This window comes from Protopterus annectens, chromosome 9.part0 (genome assembly GCF_019279795.1).
Source record: "Protopterus annectens isolate FY-2018-M chromosome 9.part0, PAN1.0, whole genome shotgun sequence".
Lineage (NCBI taxonomy): Eukaryota > Metazoa > Chordata > Ceratodontiformes > Protopteridae > Protopterus > Protopterus annectens.
The window spans coordinates 1,910,715,938-1,910,737,476 of NC_056743.1; the positions used below are offsets into that span (position 1 = coordinate 1,910,715,938).

At 45.1% G+C, this 21,539-nt stretch overlaps 1 protein-coding gene across 4 annotated transcripts in view; it reads right to left on the bottom strand.

The window, feature by feature from the left end:
• The window catches only part of TRIP10 (thyroid hormone receptor interactor 10), a 1,409,323-nt gene that overhangs the window by 475,419 nt on the left and 912,365 nt on the right, over positions 1–21,539 (bottom strand). For all 4 annotated transcript variants that reach the window (XM_044084721.1, XM_044084722.1, XR_006366390.1 and 1 more), the window contains exons 8-9: positions 17,572–17,718; positions 1,672–1,863 (exon numbers count right to left, since the gene is read on the bottom strand). In XM_044084721.1, coding sequence (XP_043940656.1) covers positions 1,672–1,863; positions 17,572–17,718 — 339 coding nt within the window. The remainder of the gene's footprint in view (positions 1–1,671; positions 1,864–17,571; positions 17,719–21,539) is intronic.

Genomic DNA, 21,539 nt, shown 5'->3' on the forward strand with positions numbered 1-21,539 from the left:
AAGTTATGCATACAGCTCCGGTGGTTCTCGCATAGAAAACAATTCCCCATGACAGTTTTAATTGACTTGGCTTATGATTAGAACACGCTTCATGCAGTTGTTACAACTCATGCTAGACTAGATGCTTTCAAAATATTTGTATAATATTACAGTTACAATTAGTTATCTTTTTCCATCCCTCTTCCAGGTCTAAGGTTGCACTCTAAGTATAATTGCGTCCCCACACATTTCGACAAGTGGCTCCCAACCTTGACAACACCACCACGATCTCAGCCTTTTACACCCCCCTCCATGCAGATCTGAAGAAGTGTAGGTGAAAGCACTGTAAAAACCCACACACTGGTTCAGTAGGTAACATTAAGGCTGGATATAGCCCACACAGATAATTATTTCCGCTATTCGGGTTATTTGCTTTACAAGCTTTCCTCCTCCCAATGGCTGCATATAACTGGCCATCTTAAAACAATATTAAAACAAGAATAAAACAATATTAAAACAGTATCAGTTTTAATACATCATACTGTACTATACTGGCCAGACAGACAACTGCTAAAACCTATCACAAGAGCTCCATACTCAAGCCCCTATTAGCCAACTAGCTTCTCAGCAAACCCAATGACTACAATTTACACCCTGGCCTGTGTGTAACAAGTTTTTGCGACCACTAGCCAAACAGTTTTTATAAATGTTTTAAAAAGTATTTCCACTACAGGATGAAAAATGCATAAATAACAAAAAGTTACTAAGTTACACTATTCAGCATTTACCTGCCTTAAAATTCAAAGGACTGTCTGCAGCAACACTGAATAAAAGCTTTGTTTTACGGCACAAACTGCCCTGGCTCACGAAGTTGGACAATCAGTCTACTCTATGCTCTTATTTTGCTTCAATCTATTTAAGTGTTATCTTAATTTCCTTAAGAATTCATTTGACAAGTAGAAACCTTGTGGGAGTCTAACACCCTATGCTCCAGGTCTCATTAGTTTACAAGAATTTTGCAAACATCTATTTATAAAACCAGCTGTGTGGACCCACACATCTGTTTTATACACCAGGGTTCCCCCTCAATCTACATTTATAACAAAAGTGGAATATCTGATGCGCTGCTCTTCTATGACTGCATTAGACTCGCTCATTAATGCATACATGCTAATGTTCAGATTAGAAAAATAAACTAGTGTCCATGGAATATGTTCCGTTAACAGTAGTACATTGATGTAAAACAAGAAAAAGCAAATGCCTTCTTAGTAAACCTGAAGAGAGGATACCCATACAGGTACAATGTTTCACAAGTCTGCAGAGATGAAAAGGACCGGTCTGTTATGGATTATATGCAACAAGAATTTCTGGAGACAACAGCAAGTCTATGTTTAATTTACATGTGAAACAAATCACTCCATTTCAAATTTACAAAATTTGTGCTAAAGGGATAACACAAGCCGGAACGAATAAAACTTACGTTTTACTGTGCTGCAGAGGTCTGCATTTAAAGGATACTGCAGCACGTGTAGGAGTTTAATCCACATGAATAAAATAATCCCTATTTAATCAGCATTTACAGAAATATTGTCAGTACCCAGAAATCCTGCTGCCTTAAACAGCACTGCCTCCTCACAACAACCTACGTGTCTTTACATGATTAGCACAAGTACTGTTCACCTGCTCTCCTACCTTGTATCTCTTACTGAACAGCCACCGTTTGCCTTTGTTCTTGCCAACCGATCGGACATCGCCCGCAGGCTTTGGCGTTCCTAAGCTGCTGTCCGAAGAGGCTCTGTTTATCACTTGGCTATAGTCTTCAAATTCTACATCTCCAGGTCGTGGAAACCCAGACTTGTGTAAATCGATTACCAACTGAGAGTCCTGCAGTGCACAGACAAAAAGCAGATCAACATGACCCTAAGTGCATTTTACAAAAAACAAACACCTGGATAGAAATGCAAATAAGCAGTTTGAAAGGAAAATATATACAATGTTTTGCATTTTAATATAAGGGTGACTTCCGGCAAACAAATATTTTTAGGCAGAAAATAACATGTGAATGTAATACAAAAAAAAAAGCAGACCGGCATTTGTATGATTTGCATTAAACTAGATCTCTTGCCATTTATGCAGTTCTCTGACTACATAATGCAGGGTCACACTGGGTACAATGAAGTCCCCTACATTTCATGACAGACCCAGGAGTTAGATTCAGTTAATCAGAAGGAAGCAAAAACACAAACAGTTCCATATGGGCCTTCAGCATTCTGTTACACACTCACAGGTAGCAGGAAAAAGACAGTCACCTGCATAACAGGTAAACGGTAGCACACGGTAGTCACCGAGTAATCCTCCAGCCCGTAGAGACTTACAAATCCAAGGTACATTTCAACCAACTTCAGAGTAAATGCACTACTGAGCAATCCTCCAGCCCGTAGAGACTTACAAATCCAAGGTACATTTCAAATATCTTTAGAGTAAATGCACTGAAAATCTGTAGGCATCAGGTGCCACATGCACATGTACAGATTAATTCTAGAACAAAGATGCATGCATCAAAGTCTCAAATGAAAATAAATCTGTGCAGATGAACAGTATGGAGCTCTACGCACAGAGACTGATCCTGTGGGTCCAGTCCTTGTATGGAGCTCTACGCACAGAGACTGATGTTGAGGATCCAGTCCCTGTATGGAGCTCTATGCATGGAGACTGACGCTGAGGGTCCAGTCCCTGTATGGAGCTCTACGCACAGAGACCAATGCTGAGGGTCCAGTCCCTGTATGGAGCTCTACGTACAGAGACTGATGTGGACGGTCCAGTCCCTGTATGGAGCTCTACGCACAGAGACTGATGTTGAGGGTCCAGTCCCTGTATGGAACTCTATGCATGGAGACTGATGCTGAGAGTCCAGTCCCTGTATGGAGCTCTACGCACAGAGACCGATGCTGAGGGTCCAGTCCATGTATGGAGCTCTACGCACAGAGACTAATGCACATGGTCCAATACCTGTTGTAGGCAAGTGTTAAAACATTTCCTTCAAGTGAATGAAAGCATAGCCTTAGGGTTCCAAGCTTGGGGAAAAAACACAGGAGCTCAGTCATTACTTTATGAACTCGCTAACTTGCAGGTAAAGCTCAACAGCAGGTTACACAGTTTTGTTTATAGTAACCCTGCATCCTTGTAAATGACATGCTAAAGAGCATGTCGAAGTCATGTTTACAGTAATATAACAGTGTGTCCTTGTAAATGACATGCTAAACGGCATGTCATGCAGTCATGTTTATAGTAATATAACCATGTGCCCTTGTAAATGCCATGCTAAACGGCATGTCATGTAGTCATGTTTATAGTAAAGTAATCATGCATCCTTGTAAATGACACGTTAACATGTGTTACATGTTTATAGTAATGTAACTATGCATCCTTGTAAATGATGCATGGTAATGAAATGCCTTTGTTACAGCATCTCAAACTTTTAAGGTCTCTACCAAATGGGACAAAGAACAAGAACATCAGCTAAGAGCATACTGCTAATGGTAACTATGAAGGTCTTCAAACAAAACAGCCAGTACATACTACACAACTCTGCAAATCACCACAGCATCTGCAGGAACTCCAAAAGACCATTCCTGCATGGCACCCTCAACATCCCACACGCAACTCTGGTTCAGAACCAGGCTATGAAATCCAGTTCTTGCTATGAAATACAAGGTACTGCATCTGGATACTGCCTAACAGGAAGCAAACTCTTCCAAAGTAACTACAGACTGAATGCAGCAGAAGAGGACCTGACAGTAAACACACTGGCAGCTATGAGCCACCAAACTCAGTTGTGAGAAAAAAAGAGCAAGCAACGTCCTCAGACACAGCCAAAGGAAAACAGGAAAGACAAGGGGGTGATGGGATCATACACAAGGCACCAGTAAGGCCAAGGGGGTGATGGGATCATACACAAGGCACCAGTAAGGCCAAGGGGGTGATGGGATCATACACAAGGCACCAGTAAGGCCAAGGGGGTGATGGGATCATACACAAGGCACCAGTAAGGCCAAGGGGGTGATGGGATCATACACAAGGCACCAGTAAGGCCAAGGGGGTGATGGGATCATGCACAAGGCAGCTACACCTGGAGCAGTGCAAACAATCCAGCACATGATACAGGGAAGGACGTATCACACTTCTCAACTCAACACAAAAGAAAGCCAACAGGACGGTGAGAGAACAAAAGCGCCACGTAATCCTCACCCCCACGGATGTAAGGAAAAACATGGAGTACAACACGATCTCTGTCTACTAACTACTGAGAGCAAACCGCGAAGAGGAATCCCTTAAAAATAAGTGGCAGAAATGGACCAAAGTACATCCAGCTTCAGTCTGGTCATGAGAACCTGTTTCAGTTAAATGCTGAACATGTGACCTGGGCCACAACAGCAAAGTTGCGTCTTCTATTTAGACAACACAGTGTCCATATATAGCATGAAAGGAGATGCTTTTGTGGTTCCCTTCCCCCCACCTGTGCGTGTGCGCGCAAACACACACACACACATACACTGTGCGACGTGGTGATCCTCTGCTCCTCCACCAGCAGCACACACAGCCACACCTGCGTAGGCGATAGTGATCCTCTGGGTGGATGGGGGGAGGGGGATCACCACCTCCCCTATGTGGGGGAATGGGTGGAGTAGGGTGTGGGGTGAGATCACCACCTTCCCAGGGGGGAGGGGATTCACCACCTTCCCGGGGGGAGGCTGTAATTTGGGAGGAGGAGGAGGATTCACCACCTCCCTTGCTGTGGGGCTGTAGTTCAGGGGGAATCACCACCGCCCATGTTACAGGGCTGCAGTTTGGGGGTAGGGGAATCATCACCTCCCTTGTTAAGGAGCTGTAGTTCAGTGGAGGGGGGTCACCTCCTCCCTTGTTAAGGGGCTGTAGGTCAGGGGGGAGGGGGATCACCACCTTCCCTGTTAAGCGGCTGTAGTTCAGGGGGGAGGGGGATCACCACCTCCCTTGCTAAAGGGCTGCAGTTTAGGGGAGAGGAGGATCACCAACCTCCCTTGCTAAGGGGTGTAGTTCAGGAGGAGGGGGATCACCACCTCCCTTGCTAAGAGGCTGTAGTTCAGGGGGGTGGAGATCACCACCTCCTTAGTTTGGGGGAGGAGGATCACCACCACCCTTGCTGTGGGACTGCAGTTGGGGTAGGGGGAAGGGGATAACCACTTCCTATGTAGCGGGGTTCTGCATGGGAGAGGAGAAACAGACAATCACTACCTCACATGTTGTAGGACTGAGTGGGGAAGGAGAACAATGTAGTACAATCTTCCATGTTGTGTGGGAATGGTGGATCACTCATCATCTTCCATGCTTGTGGGCCTGGGGGAGAGGTGGAGGGAGGGGAGGAATAGAGGGTCACTACCGCCCATGTTATGAGGTTGTAGTGTTGTGAAGTCAGAGTCTCCCATGCTGTGGGATTGTGGGTGGAGGGGAAAACATCAGGGTATAACAGCTTCCAAGTTTGTGGGGCTGGAGGTACGGTAAGAGGAAGAAGAGAGGATCTTTACCTCCTATGCTGCATGGCTCTGGGGGCGGGGGGGTTACAGAGGATCACTACCAACCATCCTGCGGGGCTATGAGTGGGGGGTGAGGGATCACTGCCTCCCCACACTGCAGCACACTATGTAAACAGATGCAGCTCCTTCTACATAGAATTTAGTAATGATTTATATTTAGTAAAAAAAAGCAATAATTAAGATGGTGCCAACTGTGTGTAAACTAAATCCTTTGCTTGGTAAACGGACTCAAAACTAACTCAGCACAATAATGTACAGTTGTGTACACTTGCCATAAATGTAGATGTTCGAGTGTCTTCACTGTTCTAGTCGTCACATTTGGGTTATCCCTGCTGGGTAGCCCTCGGCTGGCCTGCATACTGGAGACTTAGTATTTCTGTCTCGGTTGCTGTCACTTGAAGACTGATGTCAGGTCGTCAGTGGTATAAAGGAAGGCAGACGATGCCATTATATCAGTTTTTTTTGCCCTAACCAGTTAGGAGCCCCCAAAGTAGGAGGCCAGTCTCTGGTGGTAGGACACCACCAGTGGGAAATAAATACCAATATGTCCCTTGTAAGGAAAGGAAAAAAAACAAGAAAAAGAGAATAAAGGGGGATGGAGGGAGGGAAACCAGGACTGCAACAGTGAAGACACTCAAACATCTACATTTATGGTAAGTGTACACAACTGTACTATGTTTTTCATGTTTCACTGTTGCAGTCATCATATTTGGGTTAATTGTCAAAGCTGAGGAAATGGGTGGAGGCAGTCAAGAAAACTAGAGGCTGGCTAGCATGGCCTGCAAGACTGCAGAGGCAAATCTGCCCTGGATTTAGAAAAGAGAGGCAGGTGGCAATGTTTGGTAAAGGTGTGAACAGATTTCCAGGTGGCAGCCTCCAGGATGTCCCTGGTGGGGACTCCACTGAGGAATGCTACAGAGGTGGGGGCTGCTCTGGTTTAGTGGGTCTTGACCCCCTAAAAGGGAGGCTTGCCATGCCATTTGTAGCAGAAATGGATGCAGTGTGCTATCCATTTGGAAATGGTTTGTTTGGAGATGGCTTTGCCCTCTCTGCCCCTGAAGCAAAGCTAACCAGCAGTTGATCAGACTTTCTGAAGGGTTTAGTCCTGTCCAGATAGTATCTGTGCTGTCTGTCCACATCTAGAGAGTTCACAATCCTTTCCCCCTTGTTTTGAGGATTAGGAAAGAAGGTGGGCAAATGGAAGGATTGGTTGAGAGCCACACTGGATACCACCCTGGGCATGAGGGATGGATTAGTTCTGAGGGAGACCCTGTCTGCATGGAAGATGATGAAGGGTTCCACTGCCATGAGTCTTGCAGCTCAGAGACTCTTCTGGCTGAAGTGATGGCCAGGAGGAAGGCTGTCTTCCAGGAGAGAAATTTTAGCTCTACAGAAGAAACTGGCTCGAATGGAGGCAGAGTGAGCTTTTCAAAGACAAAGTTAAGGTCCCAAGCTGGTGTTGGTGCCACTCTGGGGGACCTCAAGTTGTTAGCCCCTCTGAAGAACTGCTTGATCAGAGGGTGTGAAAAAAGAGGCTGCTCAGTGGGAAAATAAGCAGAAATAGCAGAGGCATGAATTTTTATAGAGGAGAAAGAGAGAGGTCAGCTAAGTAATCCAGGATGAGGGGGAATGGAGGGTCGTGCCGTACTGGTCCCCTTAGCCTGGATCCTGGTGCAGAACCTTTTCCATTTATCTGCATAAGACTTTCTGGTGCTAGGGCATCTGGCCTCTCGGATAACAACCAGAACCTGTTTATTGAGGAGGGCAGATTGGTCAGGGGGTCAGGTTAGAAGCCAAGCTGCCAAACTGAGTATCTGCAATTGGGGGTGCATGAATTCCCCTTCCCTCTGGGTTAGGAGGTTGGGAACCTGCGGAAGATTCCATGGGACAGTGGGGAAAGGCTGCGCAGCAAGGGGTACAGGTGCTGTTTGGGCCACTCTGGAGCTATGAGAATGGTCCTTGGTTTTTCCTCCCTTATTTTGATCAGTACCCCGGGAATGAGAGGTAGGGGAAGAAAGGCATAGACTGAGAGGTTTACCCAGGAGAAGGACAGGGCATCTACTTGCCATGCCATGCAGTGAGGATCCCCGGTACAGAATTGGCTGAGCTGATGGTTGGTGTGGGAGGCAAAGAGATTGACCTCCGGGGTTCCCCATTTCTGAGTTATTAGTAAGAAGGTGTTTCTGTTGAGCTGCCACTCGTGGGGGTCCAGCAGTTTTCTGCTTAATTGGTCTGCTAGGGAGTTCATAGACCCAAAGGTTCATGGCCAGCCTGCACAGTGGGCAGGAGTGAGTCCCTCCCTGCTTGTTGATGTACCACATCACTGTGGTGGTGTCTGTTTTGATCAGAAGAACCTCTGGAGAGAGAAGGGGTTAGAAAGCTATCAAGGCATGCTGCACAGCCATCATCTCCTAGACTGATGTGCAGGGGGAGTTGCTGGGGACTCCATTGTTTAACATCCGCCTCTGAGCGTTTTTGCGCGGTTGTGCGCATAGCGTAGCGCCGGTTAAACTTTTCTGGCTCCGCCAAGTCTGTTCTTCAAATTTTCCCTTAATAAAGCTCTACTCTTATAATAATCTACTCTAATCACTTTACTATAAGCCTAGCACTTGTTCTCAAAATCTCTCTTCTAAGTAAGCACTCACTAACTAAAGTAAGCACTACATCCACCTACCTTCCCTGTGAGTACCCACTTCCCTTAAAGGCACACTCCCTGTGAGTACCCACTTCCCTTAAAGGCACAGCACTCCCTTATAATATTTTAGCATGCCGAGTGGTAGATTGCTGGCATCCTCTCCGGTTCAGATGGTTAATCTGGGAATCTTGAGACAATGCTACCATTGTCTCATGTACACAGACAACCCTCTCCTCCTCCCAACAAACACAAATACATGTGAGAGATGCAACTATATAGCCAAACTGGAGGCTGAACTCTCTCAATTCAGTACTGGCAAGACCAGACAGGAGGAGAAGGCAACCACACACACACCAAACCCAGTCCCACATAGACCTACCACAACTGCAAACCAAACACATAAAAACACAAAGACATACTCGGAGGCTCTAACAAAAAACTTACCAAAACAACAGAGGCTCCCAAAGCAGACACCCAAAAATCCACCACCTCAAAACATAACACATGCATCACATACTTCAATAAATCAGTGTGTCAAACAATCACAGCCCTTAAGGCCAAACACCATGCCTGATACACTAGTGATAGGTGACTCTATAGTCAAACACACTGACGTCCCGCTTACCAGGCTGAACAAGGAGAGGGTAACGGTGAGCTGCCTATCGGGAGCTAGGATCCGCCACATAACACGCGCACTCAGGTCACTCCAAAGCAAGTACAAATATGACTCCGTCATTGTCCATGCCGGCATGAATGACCTGAGACGTACCTCCCTGGACTACATGAAAAGAGACATAGAGGAGCTCTCTGATTATGTAGCCCAGGCTGGTATGACTCTGACCCTGAGCAGCATCTTGCCCTCACCAAGAATGATGCCACAATACAAAGAGAAGATGACCAGCTTTAATAATTGGCTCAATTACTGGTGTCATACTAGGGGGATCCAATGTCTGTCTGCTTGGGATGACATGCTGGACAAGCCACGCTGCTTCGCAAGGGACGGCTTGCATCTGTCACCACTGGGCTTCCGGATATTGGCTAAGGCTCTTGCCTCCCCCATAGTGCCTTTTTTAGGCAAGGCTCAAAAGACAAACCCACCTCCTTAGAAAACAAAAATGGAAAAAAATTAAGGGTAATGCTGCTCAACGCCAGAAGTCTAAATCTCAAGATGCAGGCTCTCGAAGCACTCCTCAGTATGGAGAACATCGATGTCTGTGCTGTAACTGAGACCTGGTTCAAGGCTCCTGAGAGCACCCCAGCGCTACCAGGCTATACCTCGTATCATGCCTTTCGGCCCCAAAACTCGGGCCAAACCAAAAAGGGAGGGGGAGTGTCCATATTCATCAAGGACACCCACACCTCCAGGTTAGTGGCAACACATGAAGCATCAGAGACCATCCAGGTGCAACTAACCATAGGCAAAACTGCTATACAACTGGTAGCATGTTACAGACCACCCTCCCAATCTCAGGAACCCCACTCAGCCTTCCTGAAGACATTGAAGGATATGAATGCCTCACCAAACACCATCATATTAGGAGACTTCAACTACCCTAACATAGACTGGGTGCATTATTCTAGTCCAAATACCCTAGCCCAAAGGTTCCTCGAATTCATAAATTTAAACGCAATGGAACAGCTAGTCACCTCTCCCACAAGGGGAGATAATATACTAGACCTGATCATCACAAACATGGGGACAAAGTGCTCCACACCGGAAGTATACCCTTCACTAGTGAGGTCTGACCACAAACTAATCACCCTGGATATACATATCCCACCTCCACCCCCAACACAAAAGACTACAGTGAAAAACTTCTCAAAAGCCGTCTTTACACTTCTTAAAACTGAGATGGTATCCTTTAAGCCCACGGGGACAGTGGAAACCACATCCCACAATGCAGAATCCTTCACAAATGCTTTCTATGGACATCTCCAAGAATGCATGGATCATGCAATCCCAAATAAAACCAAGACCCTCTCCACCAAGGGCAGGTGTCCTGTCTGGTGGACCCCAGCCATAAACAAATTGTATAACAAAGAAGGAAGCTACTGCACAGAGCAAAATCCCATAAAGAGAGGCATCTCTGATCAGCACTAGTAGAACTACGTTCTCTCATAAAAACATCCAAGGCCAACTTTGAGAGAAAAATCGCTATGGACACTAAAGATAACCACAAGGCCTTCTTCAGCTATGTTAGAAACCTGGGCAGAAACCCTCAGATATGTTCAGAGTTAGTTCACAATGACAAAAAATACACTGAACCCACAGATATTGCCAACATTCTGGCAGACAGGTTCAGTGCAAATTTCTCCCCTCCCTCACCCCCAGAAGATGAAATACTTATCCCAGCTGACTGTAACCTCCCTGTCATCTCAGATGTCCAGATGAGAACCACCCTCAGCAAGGCTAAAAACACAGCATCAATGGGACCCGACGGTATCCCGGGTTGCGTGCTACGTGAACTCCAAGAGGAGCTAAACCCGCACATAAAAATGCTATTTAACCTTAGCCTTACTACAGGATATGTACATGAAAACTGGCGTACAGCAACAGTAGTCCCACTCCACAAAGGAGGCACCTCTACTGACCCTGGTAACTACCGCCCCATAAGCTTAACCAGCCTGGTCTGCAAAGGTATGGAAAGAATCATTATGGAACTAATAAACAGAGACATTGGGGACTTACAGACACTTGATCCCACCCAGTTCGGCTTTGTAAAAGGCAGATCCTGCCTTTTAAACCTGGTTGACTTTTTCGAAACAGTCACTAGAGCCACTGACAAGAGCAAAGTAGTCCATACAGCCTACCTGGACTTGGCTAAAGTTTTCGACACAATACCCCACTCTGGCATCATAGACAAGCTCAACAGCTTAAATGTAAATCCATATGTCACAAGATGGGTGGCAAACTGGCTAAAGGATAGAACGCATAAAGTCAGAATCGCTGGAGCCATGTCAGACTCAAAGCCAGTGACAAGTGGTGTCCCACAGGGCTCTGTCCTGGGACCCCCTCTTGTTCGGCATTTATTTCTCAGATGTGAAAGCAAACATGGGTGGGTTGTGGCTGACAAAGTTCGCAGATGACTGCAAACTAGGCGCCATAGTCGATACACCAGCTGACACATACATCCTACAGAAAGGCCTCATTGAAACGGACAACTGGTGCCGGAATCATGGCCTTAAACTAAATGCCAAAAACTGTATAGTCATCCCCTTTGAGAAAAACGAAGTGCCCACAAACTATCACATAGGCGGTAACCCACTGAGTACAGAAAAAGTAATCAGAGACCTGGGGACCCAAGTCGATAGTGACCTCTCATTTGACACCCACGTTGCTAAAGTGGTTAGAAAGACTTTCTACCTTGCCCACCTTATCATGAAGGGATTCACATCCAGATCAAAGGAGGTCATTGTGCCCCTGTACTCCTCCCTTATCAGGCCCATGATTGAGTACAATGCCCCATTTGGTATGTACCTCACCCAGCACTTGCAACAGCTAGACAGACCCCAAAAGTACCTCACCAAGAGGATCAAGGGTCTCCAACATATGTCATATGCTGCCAGACTAAAGAAACTCCAACTCTATTCAGTAGCATACCGCCTACTCAGAAGTGATCTGTGCCTGACATACAAGGCCATGTCCAATCAGGAACCATGTCCAATCAGGAATTGATGGACATGCTCCACCTCAAAAAATCCAAATCCATCAGAACCACGAGAGCTAAAGATTTGAACCTCAGCACAAATATGAACAGGACATGCTGGAGGGACAGATTCATAACTCAGAGGCTTCCCATACTCTACAGAATCCCTGTTTATGTTAGGCAGAGCCCCTCACCGACTCTCTTCAAGAGAAATATTGACAAGTGGATGGGAGATCGTAGGTTTACCCCAGGGGTCATCTCTGTGTCACTACTAGACAGAGGCACAGTAAACTAATTCTATTATGTAAGGGGATCTTCACTGTGTCACTACTAGACAGAGGCACAGTATTCTAAATCTATTCTGTACACTTTTGTACCATTGCATGGGGTGGTGAAAGCCACATCACTATGGCTAGGCTTATTAATGCCCCAGGGCAGATAGCCTAGTACCAAACTATGAAACTATGAAACATTGGCCCTGTATGTACCTGTCGTACATGTGTGCACCCCAAGCATAGTCTAATGTATCTGTGGGGAGGCTTTGGGTAGCAGGGTGTGGGGGAGAGGGGCAGTCCCTTGTTGTGGGAGCAGGCTGTTGCCCACCAAAGAAATTCATCCCTCAGGCAAGGAATAATAGGTAGAAGTTTCCAGATCTTTAGAGTGTTGACACCAAAGGCTCTTTAGGTACCATTGAAGTTTCTTCATATGCAGTCTGGCATATGGAATAAGAAGTATGCAAGATGCCATGAACCCCAGAGCTTGCAGGATTTTCCTTGCAGAAAGCTAGGACCCTGGTGGCCTGTTGAGAGAAGTAAGCTGATAGGAAACTGTTTCTCTGGTGTTAGGCATGCCATCTGGGATGCTGTGTCCAGACTTGCTCCCAGGAAGATTATCCTTTTGGTAGGTACTTGTTTGGATTTCTTTTGATTGTGTACCCTAAGGAGGTTAGTAGGTCCTTTACAAAGGCCAGGTCTTTGAGCAGCTTTTCCAGGCCATGTGCCTGAAAAAGGCAGTCATCTAAGTAGGGGTAAATTTTAATATTTCTTTGTCAGCAAAACGCAATGGCCAGAGCCAGGCATTTTGTGAAAACTCTGGGAGCAGTAGATAAGCCAAAGGGAAGTGCAGAGAACTGAAAGTGTTGAGATCCTGCCCTGAAGCGAAGATATTTTCTGCAGGACTCCCTGATGGGAATGTGGAGGTAGGCCTCTTTTAGGTCCAGGGTGACTAGCCAAGTGTTCTTGGTCAGCATGGGTAGCAGCTGCTTGAGGGTGAGCATTTTTAATTTTGGGATCACCAGGAAGGTGTTTAGAATGGATAGATCGAGGAAGGGGCACCAGGTGCCCTCTTTTCTGGGTACCAGAAAAAGTTTGGAGTAGAAGTCTTTGCCTATCTGCTCTGCAGGAACATGTTCCACTGCTCCCAAGGACAGAAGGGTACGGATTTGCTTTTCAGCCTCTGCCCACTGATTTGGTGGTAGATCTGGGAACCCTTTTGGGGTTGGAGGGGTTGTGGAAGGAGAATTTGTACCCCTGACACAATGTTCAGAACCAGATGGTCCTTGGTAATGGTGGCCCAGGTACTTGAGGGAAAGGAGAGTTTTCCCCCTAGGGGTATGTGAGGGTGGGCAGAGGCGATATAGGAAGGGGGGGTGAGTCATTGTGAGTTTTTACCATATGGGTGGCTTAGAACTCCCTGGTTTTGAAGTGGAGACAGCCCACTGCTTAGATCTCTGCAAGCCAATGGACTGCTGCCTTGAAGGTCTGTGTCCACAGGGCCTAGTCTGACACGGTTTGCTAGGTGTAGGAAAGGACCAGTGCTTGGAAGGAAAATGCCTGCTGAACCTAGAGGGCTGTACCTGTAAGAAATCTTTAACAGTTTGCATAGATTTTGCTTTTTCTTCCATCTCTTTTAACACCTCTTCTGCTTTAATACCAAATAAGTTATCTTTGTGCAGCATCCAACAATTTTGATTTGACATGGTCGGGCAGGGGTTGTTCCTTAAGCCATGCATGTCTTCTGATGACAGATCCAGTGACTGCTGCCCTGCAAGAAGCTTCTAGGGCGTCAAAACTGCAGTGCAAAGTGTGTTTAGCCAATTCACCAGCAGAGTGCATTAATTCCTGTAAATCGTTAGAGTCTGCCCATGCAGGAAAGGTGGAAATATTTTTGTTTAAGGAGTTCCAAGCTATGTTGCTGGTATTTAAGCAGAGAGAGCTGACAATTTAGTGCCCTGATAGCAAGAGTAGCTGAGGTGTATACTTTTTTACCCCATCTGTCCAGTGCTCTGGATTCCCTGTCTGAGGGGGTGGGATTCTTAGATTAAGTAGCTTTAACCCCTTTTAGGCCTTGAGTAATGACCTCAGGGTCCACTGCTGGGTTTTTAAAGAGGTATTTGTGAGGGAGTCAGGGACTCTGTAGTACCCCGTCTGGCTTTCTGGGAGCAGGAAGGAGGGAGTCTGGAGTCAAGCTGGAATCCAGGAAGACATCATCCACCACATCTACAACTGGGGGTATGGCTAAGGGCCTGGGCTGTGGAAGGTCCAGGAACTCTCTGAGTCTCTTCTTAGACTGTGGGTAGTCTTAACTCTCCTATTTGAAATGCTCCCGTAAAGTATGCAGGGTTTCCCCAAAGGAAAAATCCTCTGGGGGAAGAGGCTGAAGGAATACATTCCTCTGCATCAGAATCCTCATACATAGACAGAAGCTGCATGTCTTCATAGTCAGATGCATCAGATTCATCTGACTTGTTCAGACAAAACTTCTGGAGACAGAACTCTTTCTTTTTGAGGGAGTGGCTTGTCTTCCCCTAATCAGCATGATGAATTCCTCTGCCATTCTAAGCATTTGTGACTGAGGCAAGGGAGCAGGCGCCAAAGAATGGCTGGAAGTCAGTTTCCTGGGGGTGGTTGAACCCCTAGGCCTAAGAAACTCGGTTTTAGAAAGGACGGTAGCCATGAAAGAAGGCATCGGTTTATGTCTGGATTCGGTGTTGTGAATGACTTCCTCGGAAGTTGATGCCTGCACAGCGGCTCCGGACCCATCCAAGGTAGAGAAGGCCGCATGATCCTTAGTTGAAGAAGAGTTCTGCAGCATACCAGACTTCAAAAGAATCTCAGTAGAGACCTGTGAATAAACTGAAGTGGACATCAGGGGTTGCGAAAGCACCCCACTGAATTCCGGAGGACTGACTACCAGCTTGGCGGTAGCGCTGTCGGAAGATTTAGTCCTGTGCGGTCTGTCTTTATCTTTACGTTTTTTTGGCAGGTCTGCTGTCAGATGGCTTACGGAAGCCATATCAGAATTTGAGGATTGTAAACAGAAATATCTGGCTACAATAAGGGCCCGACGACAAATAGTTCTGGCGTTAAAGCACAGAACCAACAAAGAGGGACAGCGTGGTCTGGGCCTAGACAAGTGACACAGTAGGAGTGGAAGTCCCGGTGTGGTATTTGCTTTCCACAGGAGAGACAATTATTAACTTTTTCTGAAATCGGTTAGTGCAAGAAAAAAGATCCCCAACGGGGTACTTGGCTTTCGAAGACTTCAACTTCAATTCGGAAATGAAACTCAGGTAGCAGCCAACCGGCACTCGTGCGAACTGCTTCTGCTTCGGGCTCCACGCCAAGAAAGACTGATGTAATATCATCGGCTGCCTTCCTTTATACCACTAACAACCTGACGTCAGTCTTCAAGCGACAGCAACCTAAGCAGAAATACAAAGTCTGGTATTCAGGCCAGCCGAGGAGTACCCCAGCAGGGATAACCCAAATGTGATGACTGCAACAGTGAAACACGAAGAACATCTGCTTTGTCTAAAAGCAAAGAAAACAGTAGATTACAGAACAGATCAATTCTTAAAGCAACTGCAAAACAGACAAAAAAGACTTGTCAGTCAAAATCAGAGAAATGCAGAACACACCACAGGCATGTAAAATGAGAGTTCATACTTTGTAAAGCAAAATATAAAAAAAACATAGCATATTGTAAACAAACACTGCATCTGGAAACTACTGCAAGGGATTATTTTAATTTATACACTTCTTAACAAGGTGACTGCGCTCGTCCAAAGACCCTTTTCAAACATGACCCAGGGCCAAAAAGGCCAAGGACTGACTGCAGTCCAGCATAAACACAATCATTTTACTGTAAAATATCTACAGGATGTAACAATACAACAATATAAACAATACAGTGCAAAAACGTACCTAAATCTTCTTACAATATTAACAAAAGTAAAAAAAGAAGAGAAAAGGATAAAAGCAAATAAAAGCAAAATAGAAAATGATCAGAAAAATCACAAAAATGGGTTGAGATAGAAAGGAGTTATGTGTAGCTGAGATTATGAGCTGCATATGAAATGGTGTGCAACACAGGTAGAAAGATATGCAGATAAAAGAGGAAAACGTTCTGTAAAGTATTTTAGTAGAGCAGAAAATGTTCTGTAAAGTATTTTAGTAGAGCAGAAAACGTTCTGTAAAGCATTTTAGTAGAGCAGAAAACGTTCTGTAAAGTATTTTAGAAGAGCAGAAACCGTTCTGTAAAGTATTTTAGTAGAGCAGAAAACATTCTGTAAAGTATTTTAGTAGAGCAGAAAATGTTCTGTAAAGCATTTTAGTAGAGCAGAAAACGTTCTGTAAAGTATTTTAGTAGAGCAGAAACCGTTCTGTAAAGTATTTTAGTAGAGCAGAAACCGTTCTGTAAAGTATTTTAGTAGAGCAGAAAACGTTCCGTAAAGTATTTTAGTAGAGCAGAAAACGTTCTGTAAAGTATTTTAGTAGAGCAGAAAATGTTCTGTAAAGTATTTTAGTAGAGCAGAAAAAGTGAGGAAAGTGTGACGTGGAGTGGAAAGTACGATTCCAGCCAAATACAAAGTACAAACAACGTAATAGGATATACATCTCTGAAGATGAAAAGGGCCAGGTGCAGAGTTAAAACACCAGAGGAGGTGTCAAAACAATGGCATTGAGAGTTTTCCTTAATGCATTTCTTCAAGGCCTTTTTTAAAGGCTATATAAGGAAAATGATCTACTCCCAAAGTGTAGGGCTCAATTCTCACTCCCCTCCATATGTATAATGTGTGACCTTGAGCAAGTCACTAAAGTGAATGCAGCTTACAAGTTAAAGAATAAAAATCCCGCTCAGGAAACCAGGTCAAGAATACAGAGACCATTGATTCAATGCTCAGGGTCAGTGTTAAATATGTATTAGGAGTGAGCAGATCTCCTAACCAAGGTACTTAAACATATGGGCTTCAGCATTAAACTCCAAGAGCCTTGACTGTCTATGTCTACATACCAACCACAAAACTATCTTCGGGTATCCAGGTGAAGCATGCAAGAGTTGTGACATACCAAGAGATAAGAGCAACAGCTGTGGTGAGAAAAATGCACACACAGTCGCTGCCTCATGACAGCAGTAAAGGACACCCAGTGATGAAGGGAAATGTGGCAGAAGGCAGCAAGAGCCCAAAACGATACTCGTCCCAAAGCAATACTCATCCCAGTAAACCAGTCTCCATTAAGACTGAGTACATTGAACAGGCAGTGGGAGAAAGTGAATAAGAAAAGTGACCATGGCTATGCAAAGAAAGAGAAAGGGGGAGCAAGGAAATCCCTCAAAGGTCCTTGAGGGTCTGGAGACGATGTCAGAACAAACTGCAAGACATCTTCCAGTTCATATACAAGTATGCAGTGATAATCAAGACTGTACCACATACAACTATTTATGAATGTATACTTACATATTTTTCATTAACAGATTCAGCTGCCTTTGTCATTCCATCCAGACATTTTCCTATAATTGGCATAACTTGCCTCTCCATCTCGGCAAACGAACTATATCCTTGTTTTAGCCTTTTTATTCGCCTCTCATCCATTTCCTGCATTTTCTGTAAACAGCAGAAAAAAATGTAACCGGAATACAAACACCCACGAATGCAATTCAAAACAAGATGAGAGCGTTCTCATGACAGAAATATCAACAAGGAGAAAGTAATGGCTGGTGCAGTGGTAAAAACATTTACTGATGGCATAGATAAGGTTAACAAAACTTCAACAAATGTTAACACAAGACTTTCCACATATGGATTACAATATAACCATTAAAAAAGTTCAAGATGGAAGGATAGTGCACACCAACTCACACTTTGGCAAATGTGCACCTACCACAGAGACTAAGCCACATTCTGTAACCCATCTAATTCTAAAGAGTAGGTCTGGTCACTCCAAGATCACTGTACCACTTTATAACTTGCTGTTAAGAGTTTTTACTGGATAAAATTATGCTTTTCACAGCTTTTCAACAAACCACCCGAATCATCTTTAGAAGGTACAATGACTCCTTCCTGACAAAACAAGACAGAAGTCTTCATGAATTTTAACTGCATTCTGTTTAAACAAGGATTTCAGGCTGGTGAGCAATAAAATGTTTTATCCAGTTCTACCTGAAGGTCTATGCCTGAAATGCACCACTAGGAAAACTTATTCTCAAAATAAATGAATTGAAAAGAGAGAGAGATACATTACACAATGCTATCACCTTCCAAGATTATACAATAAGGTTAGCATTACAGTAAGAAGTCAGTCTAACTTCCTTCAAATACAAGTTTGATAAAGAGAATAGAAAACAGCAACAATAAGGCTACTGCGAACAACCAAAATTCACAATCAGACGCATGAACCTAAAGCTTCTCAGGCTTGGTTTGGAGTTGGACTATCGCTACTAATTTTCTACTTGGATCCTCCTACAAATTTTCTACTTGGATCCTCCACCTTAATGTGCTACTGCCTCTCCAGTCCTTTTAAAAACTTTCCTGACACATCAGCCCCAGTTCCCAACATGACTGTTTCAACATACTATCCTTTTTATTATAAAATATGCTGCGATTACCCTTTCACATGCCATAACCATAAGCAAGTCATCTGTTATTAAAATAACGTATCCTAAGTGCAGAGGGCAAGCCGCGGTAGTACAGCGGTAGCGTTCTTGCTTCACAGCAAGAGGTTCTCCCGTTCGATTCTCAGATGGAGCGCCTTCTCTGTGGAGTCTGCATGTCCTCCTCGTGGTCGAGTGGCCTCCGAAAGACATGCGTGAATGGGCGTGCCTTCAGTGAAGGTTGGGCATCATGCTGGCAACTCAGCACCATAAAAATCTGTGGTGACCCCTAACCCGGAAAAGCCGAAAAGACAAAAGACAAACATCCTAAGTGCACAGGACATGGTCTCCATAAACTATCTTCTTGGTTACATGTCGATGCAAATAAAAGACAAAATCCAGTCTCAAACCTAATAACAGATATGTGCTCCCATCTCACAGGAGTTCAGTGTGTTCTGCTGCATCAGAGTATCATGATTAAGTGATGCCAATCCTTATAAGCCCACCGATGATCAGCCAGTACTTTTCAGTTTTATAAAGCGGCATTGAGCCCTGGTGCAAAGCAGTTCTGATGCCATCCAGTACTGTGTGGTACCTGTTGCCTGTACTTCAGATTTAACAGCGGCCTGATGTGGGGGATACATACTTTCTTTTTGCACTTTCCTGAACATATAATCCTGCTCTGTGCTCACAGCTCCCTCCATTTTTGACATCTCATCAGTGTATACACAGCTAGAACTTAGCAACTGCACTGCACTGGCTGCAGTGCAGTGCAGTGCACTGGCTGCAAATGAACCCACTCGGTTAACTCTCTTAAAACAACGTGTGGGTAGTAGCTGCCTTTTCAAGCAGATGGGCCTTTTATATGACCTAAGGCAGATATTGTCATAATGCATCCAGAGTACTTCTGAAACAGCTCTACATTACAACTGCTTAATGGAAGAAAATGACTAAATTTATCTAGTCTGCCATTTATGGACATTTACTTTAAGCTTCTTTCCATCCCTACCTTCCCCCATTACCCCATCTACACCCATCCCATTACCCCATCTACACCCATCCCATTACCCCATCTACACCCATCCCATTACCCCATCTACATCCAGTCCCATTACCCCATCTACACCCATCCCATTACCCCATCTACACCCATCCCATTACCCCATCTACACCCATCCCATTACCCCATCTACATCCAGTCCCATTACCCCATCTACATCCATCCCATTACCCCAACTACACCCATCCCATTACCCCATCTACACCCATCCCATTACCCCATCTACACCCATCCCATTACCCCATCTACACCCATCCCATTACCCCATCTACATCCAGTCCCATTACCCATCTACACCCATCCCATTACCCCATCTACACCCATCCCATTACCCCATCTACACCCATCCCATTACCCCATCTACATCCAGTCCATTACCCCATCTACACCCATCCCATTACCCCATCTACATCCAGTCCATTACCCCATCTACATCCATCCCATTACTAACTACACCCATCCATTACCCCATCTACATCCATCCCATTACCCCATCTACACCCATCCCATTACCCCATCTACATCCAGTCCCATTACCCCATCTACACCCATCCCATTACCCCATCTACATCCATCCCATTACCCCATCTACACCCATCCCATTACCCCATCTACATCCAGTCCCATTACCCCATCTACATCCAGTCCCATTACCCCATCTACACCCATCCCATTACCCCATCTACACCCATCCCATTACCCCATCTACATCCAGTCCCATGCCCGCTTGAATGCTGTTGAAGATTTCCTCTCCACACGCACTATGGTTGTCTACTTAACAGATCCACAGCAACATCCGTGAAGTACTTCGGGAGACCACCAAAGAGTAGTTAATCTCTGCAATCAGCACGGCCTGTGCCCCCCCCTACTTCCTGTTTAAGATCCTTTCGTATCTCCTTTACTCAGACTTGTGCTTCACAACAACCCCTCCCCTTCTGGATTCTAGTGACAGGACCAAAAACACCATGTCCATTAACCTCTAATCATAACTCCTCCTCTTTACACCTTTCTGGAAGATTTCTGTTGGGACTCCTTTAGGCAAGTCTAGTGTCCGTTTCCTTGCAGGGCCCAGCAGAATGGAAGCATTACCTGGGGCTTTGGCATCTACCCCCATGGCATTATGTTTTGTGCTTCTACTGCCCTCTCATTCTGCTCTTAGCAATGCAATCCTGGAAATAAAAACGCATCCTTGCCCTGCTCAGCTGCAAATGGTTCCACTCCCATAGCTGATACACGGTCCATGTGCAGTACTTGGCACTTGCCTACAATGAACTTCAACTGCCACCTTTCTGCTCACTCAGGCACCCTTTGTAAACCCTTTCAAAGATTCTTCTTCACTTAGAGTCACGAATGAAGCAGCTTATCTAGATTTCTATTCCTTCAAACTGACAGAATACTGGACTTAGGACAGAACCCTGACATAGTCCACTAATCACATCTTATTCCACAGACTGTTCCTCTTACCACAGATTGGAATTCCCTATCCTTAAACTATGCAATCAATTTCCTCATTCTTAATCCTCTCAGTTCCTCTACCCCTCCCCAACCCCACCAGTTTCAATATTAGCTGCATTGTGCAGGAACTAATCAGAAGCCTTAAAGTCCCCCCTTGTCAAAATTATCATGTAGCCCAGTCACATGACTGGACCAGGTCTGACAGAAAATTAATTACGGCATTGAAACCATGCTGGTTGCTGATAAGACGACTGATGTCCTGTAGGAATGCTACCCAGCCTTCCTCTCAATTCTCACGACGACCTAAACCCTACCGCAGC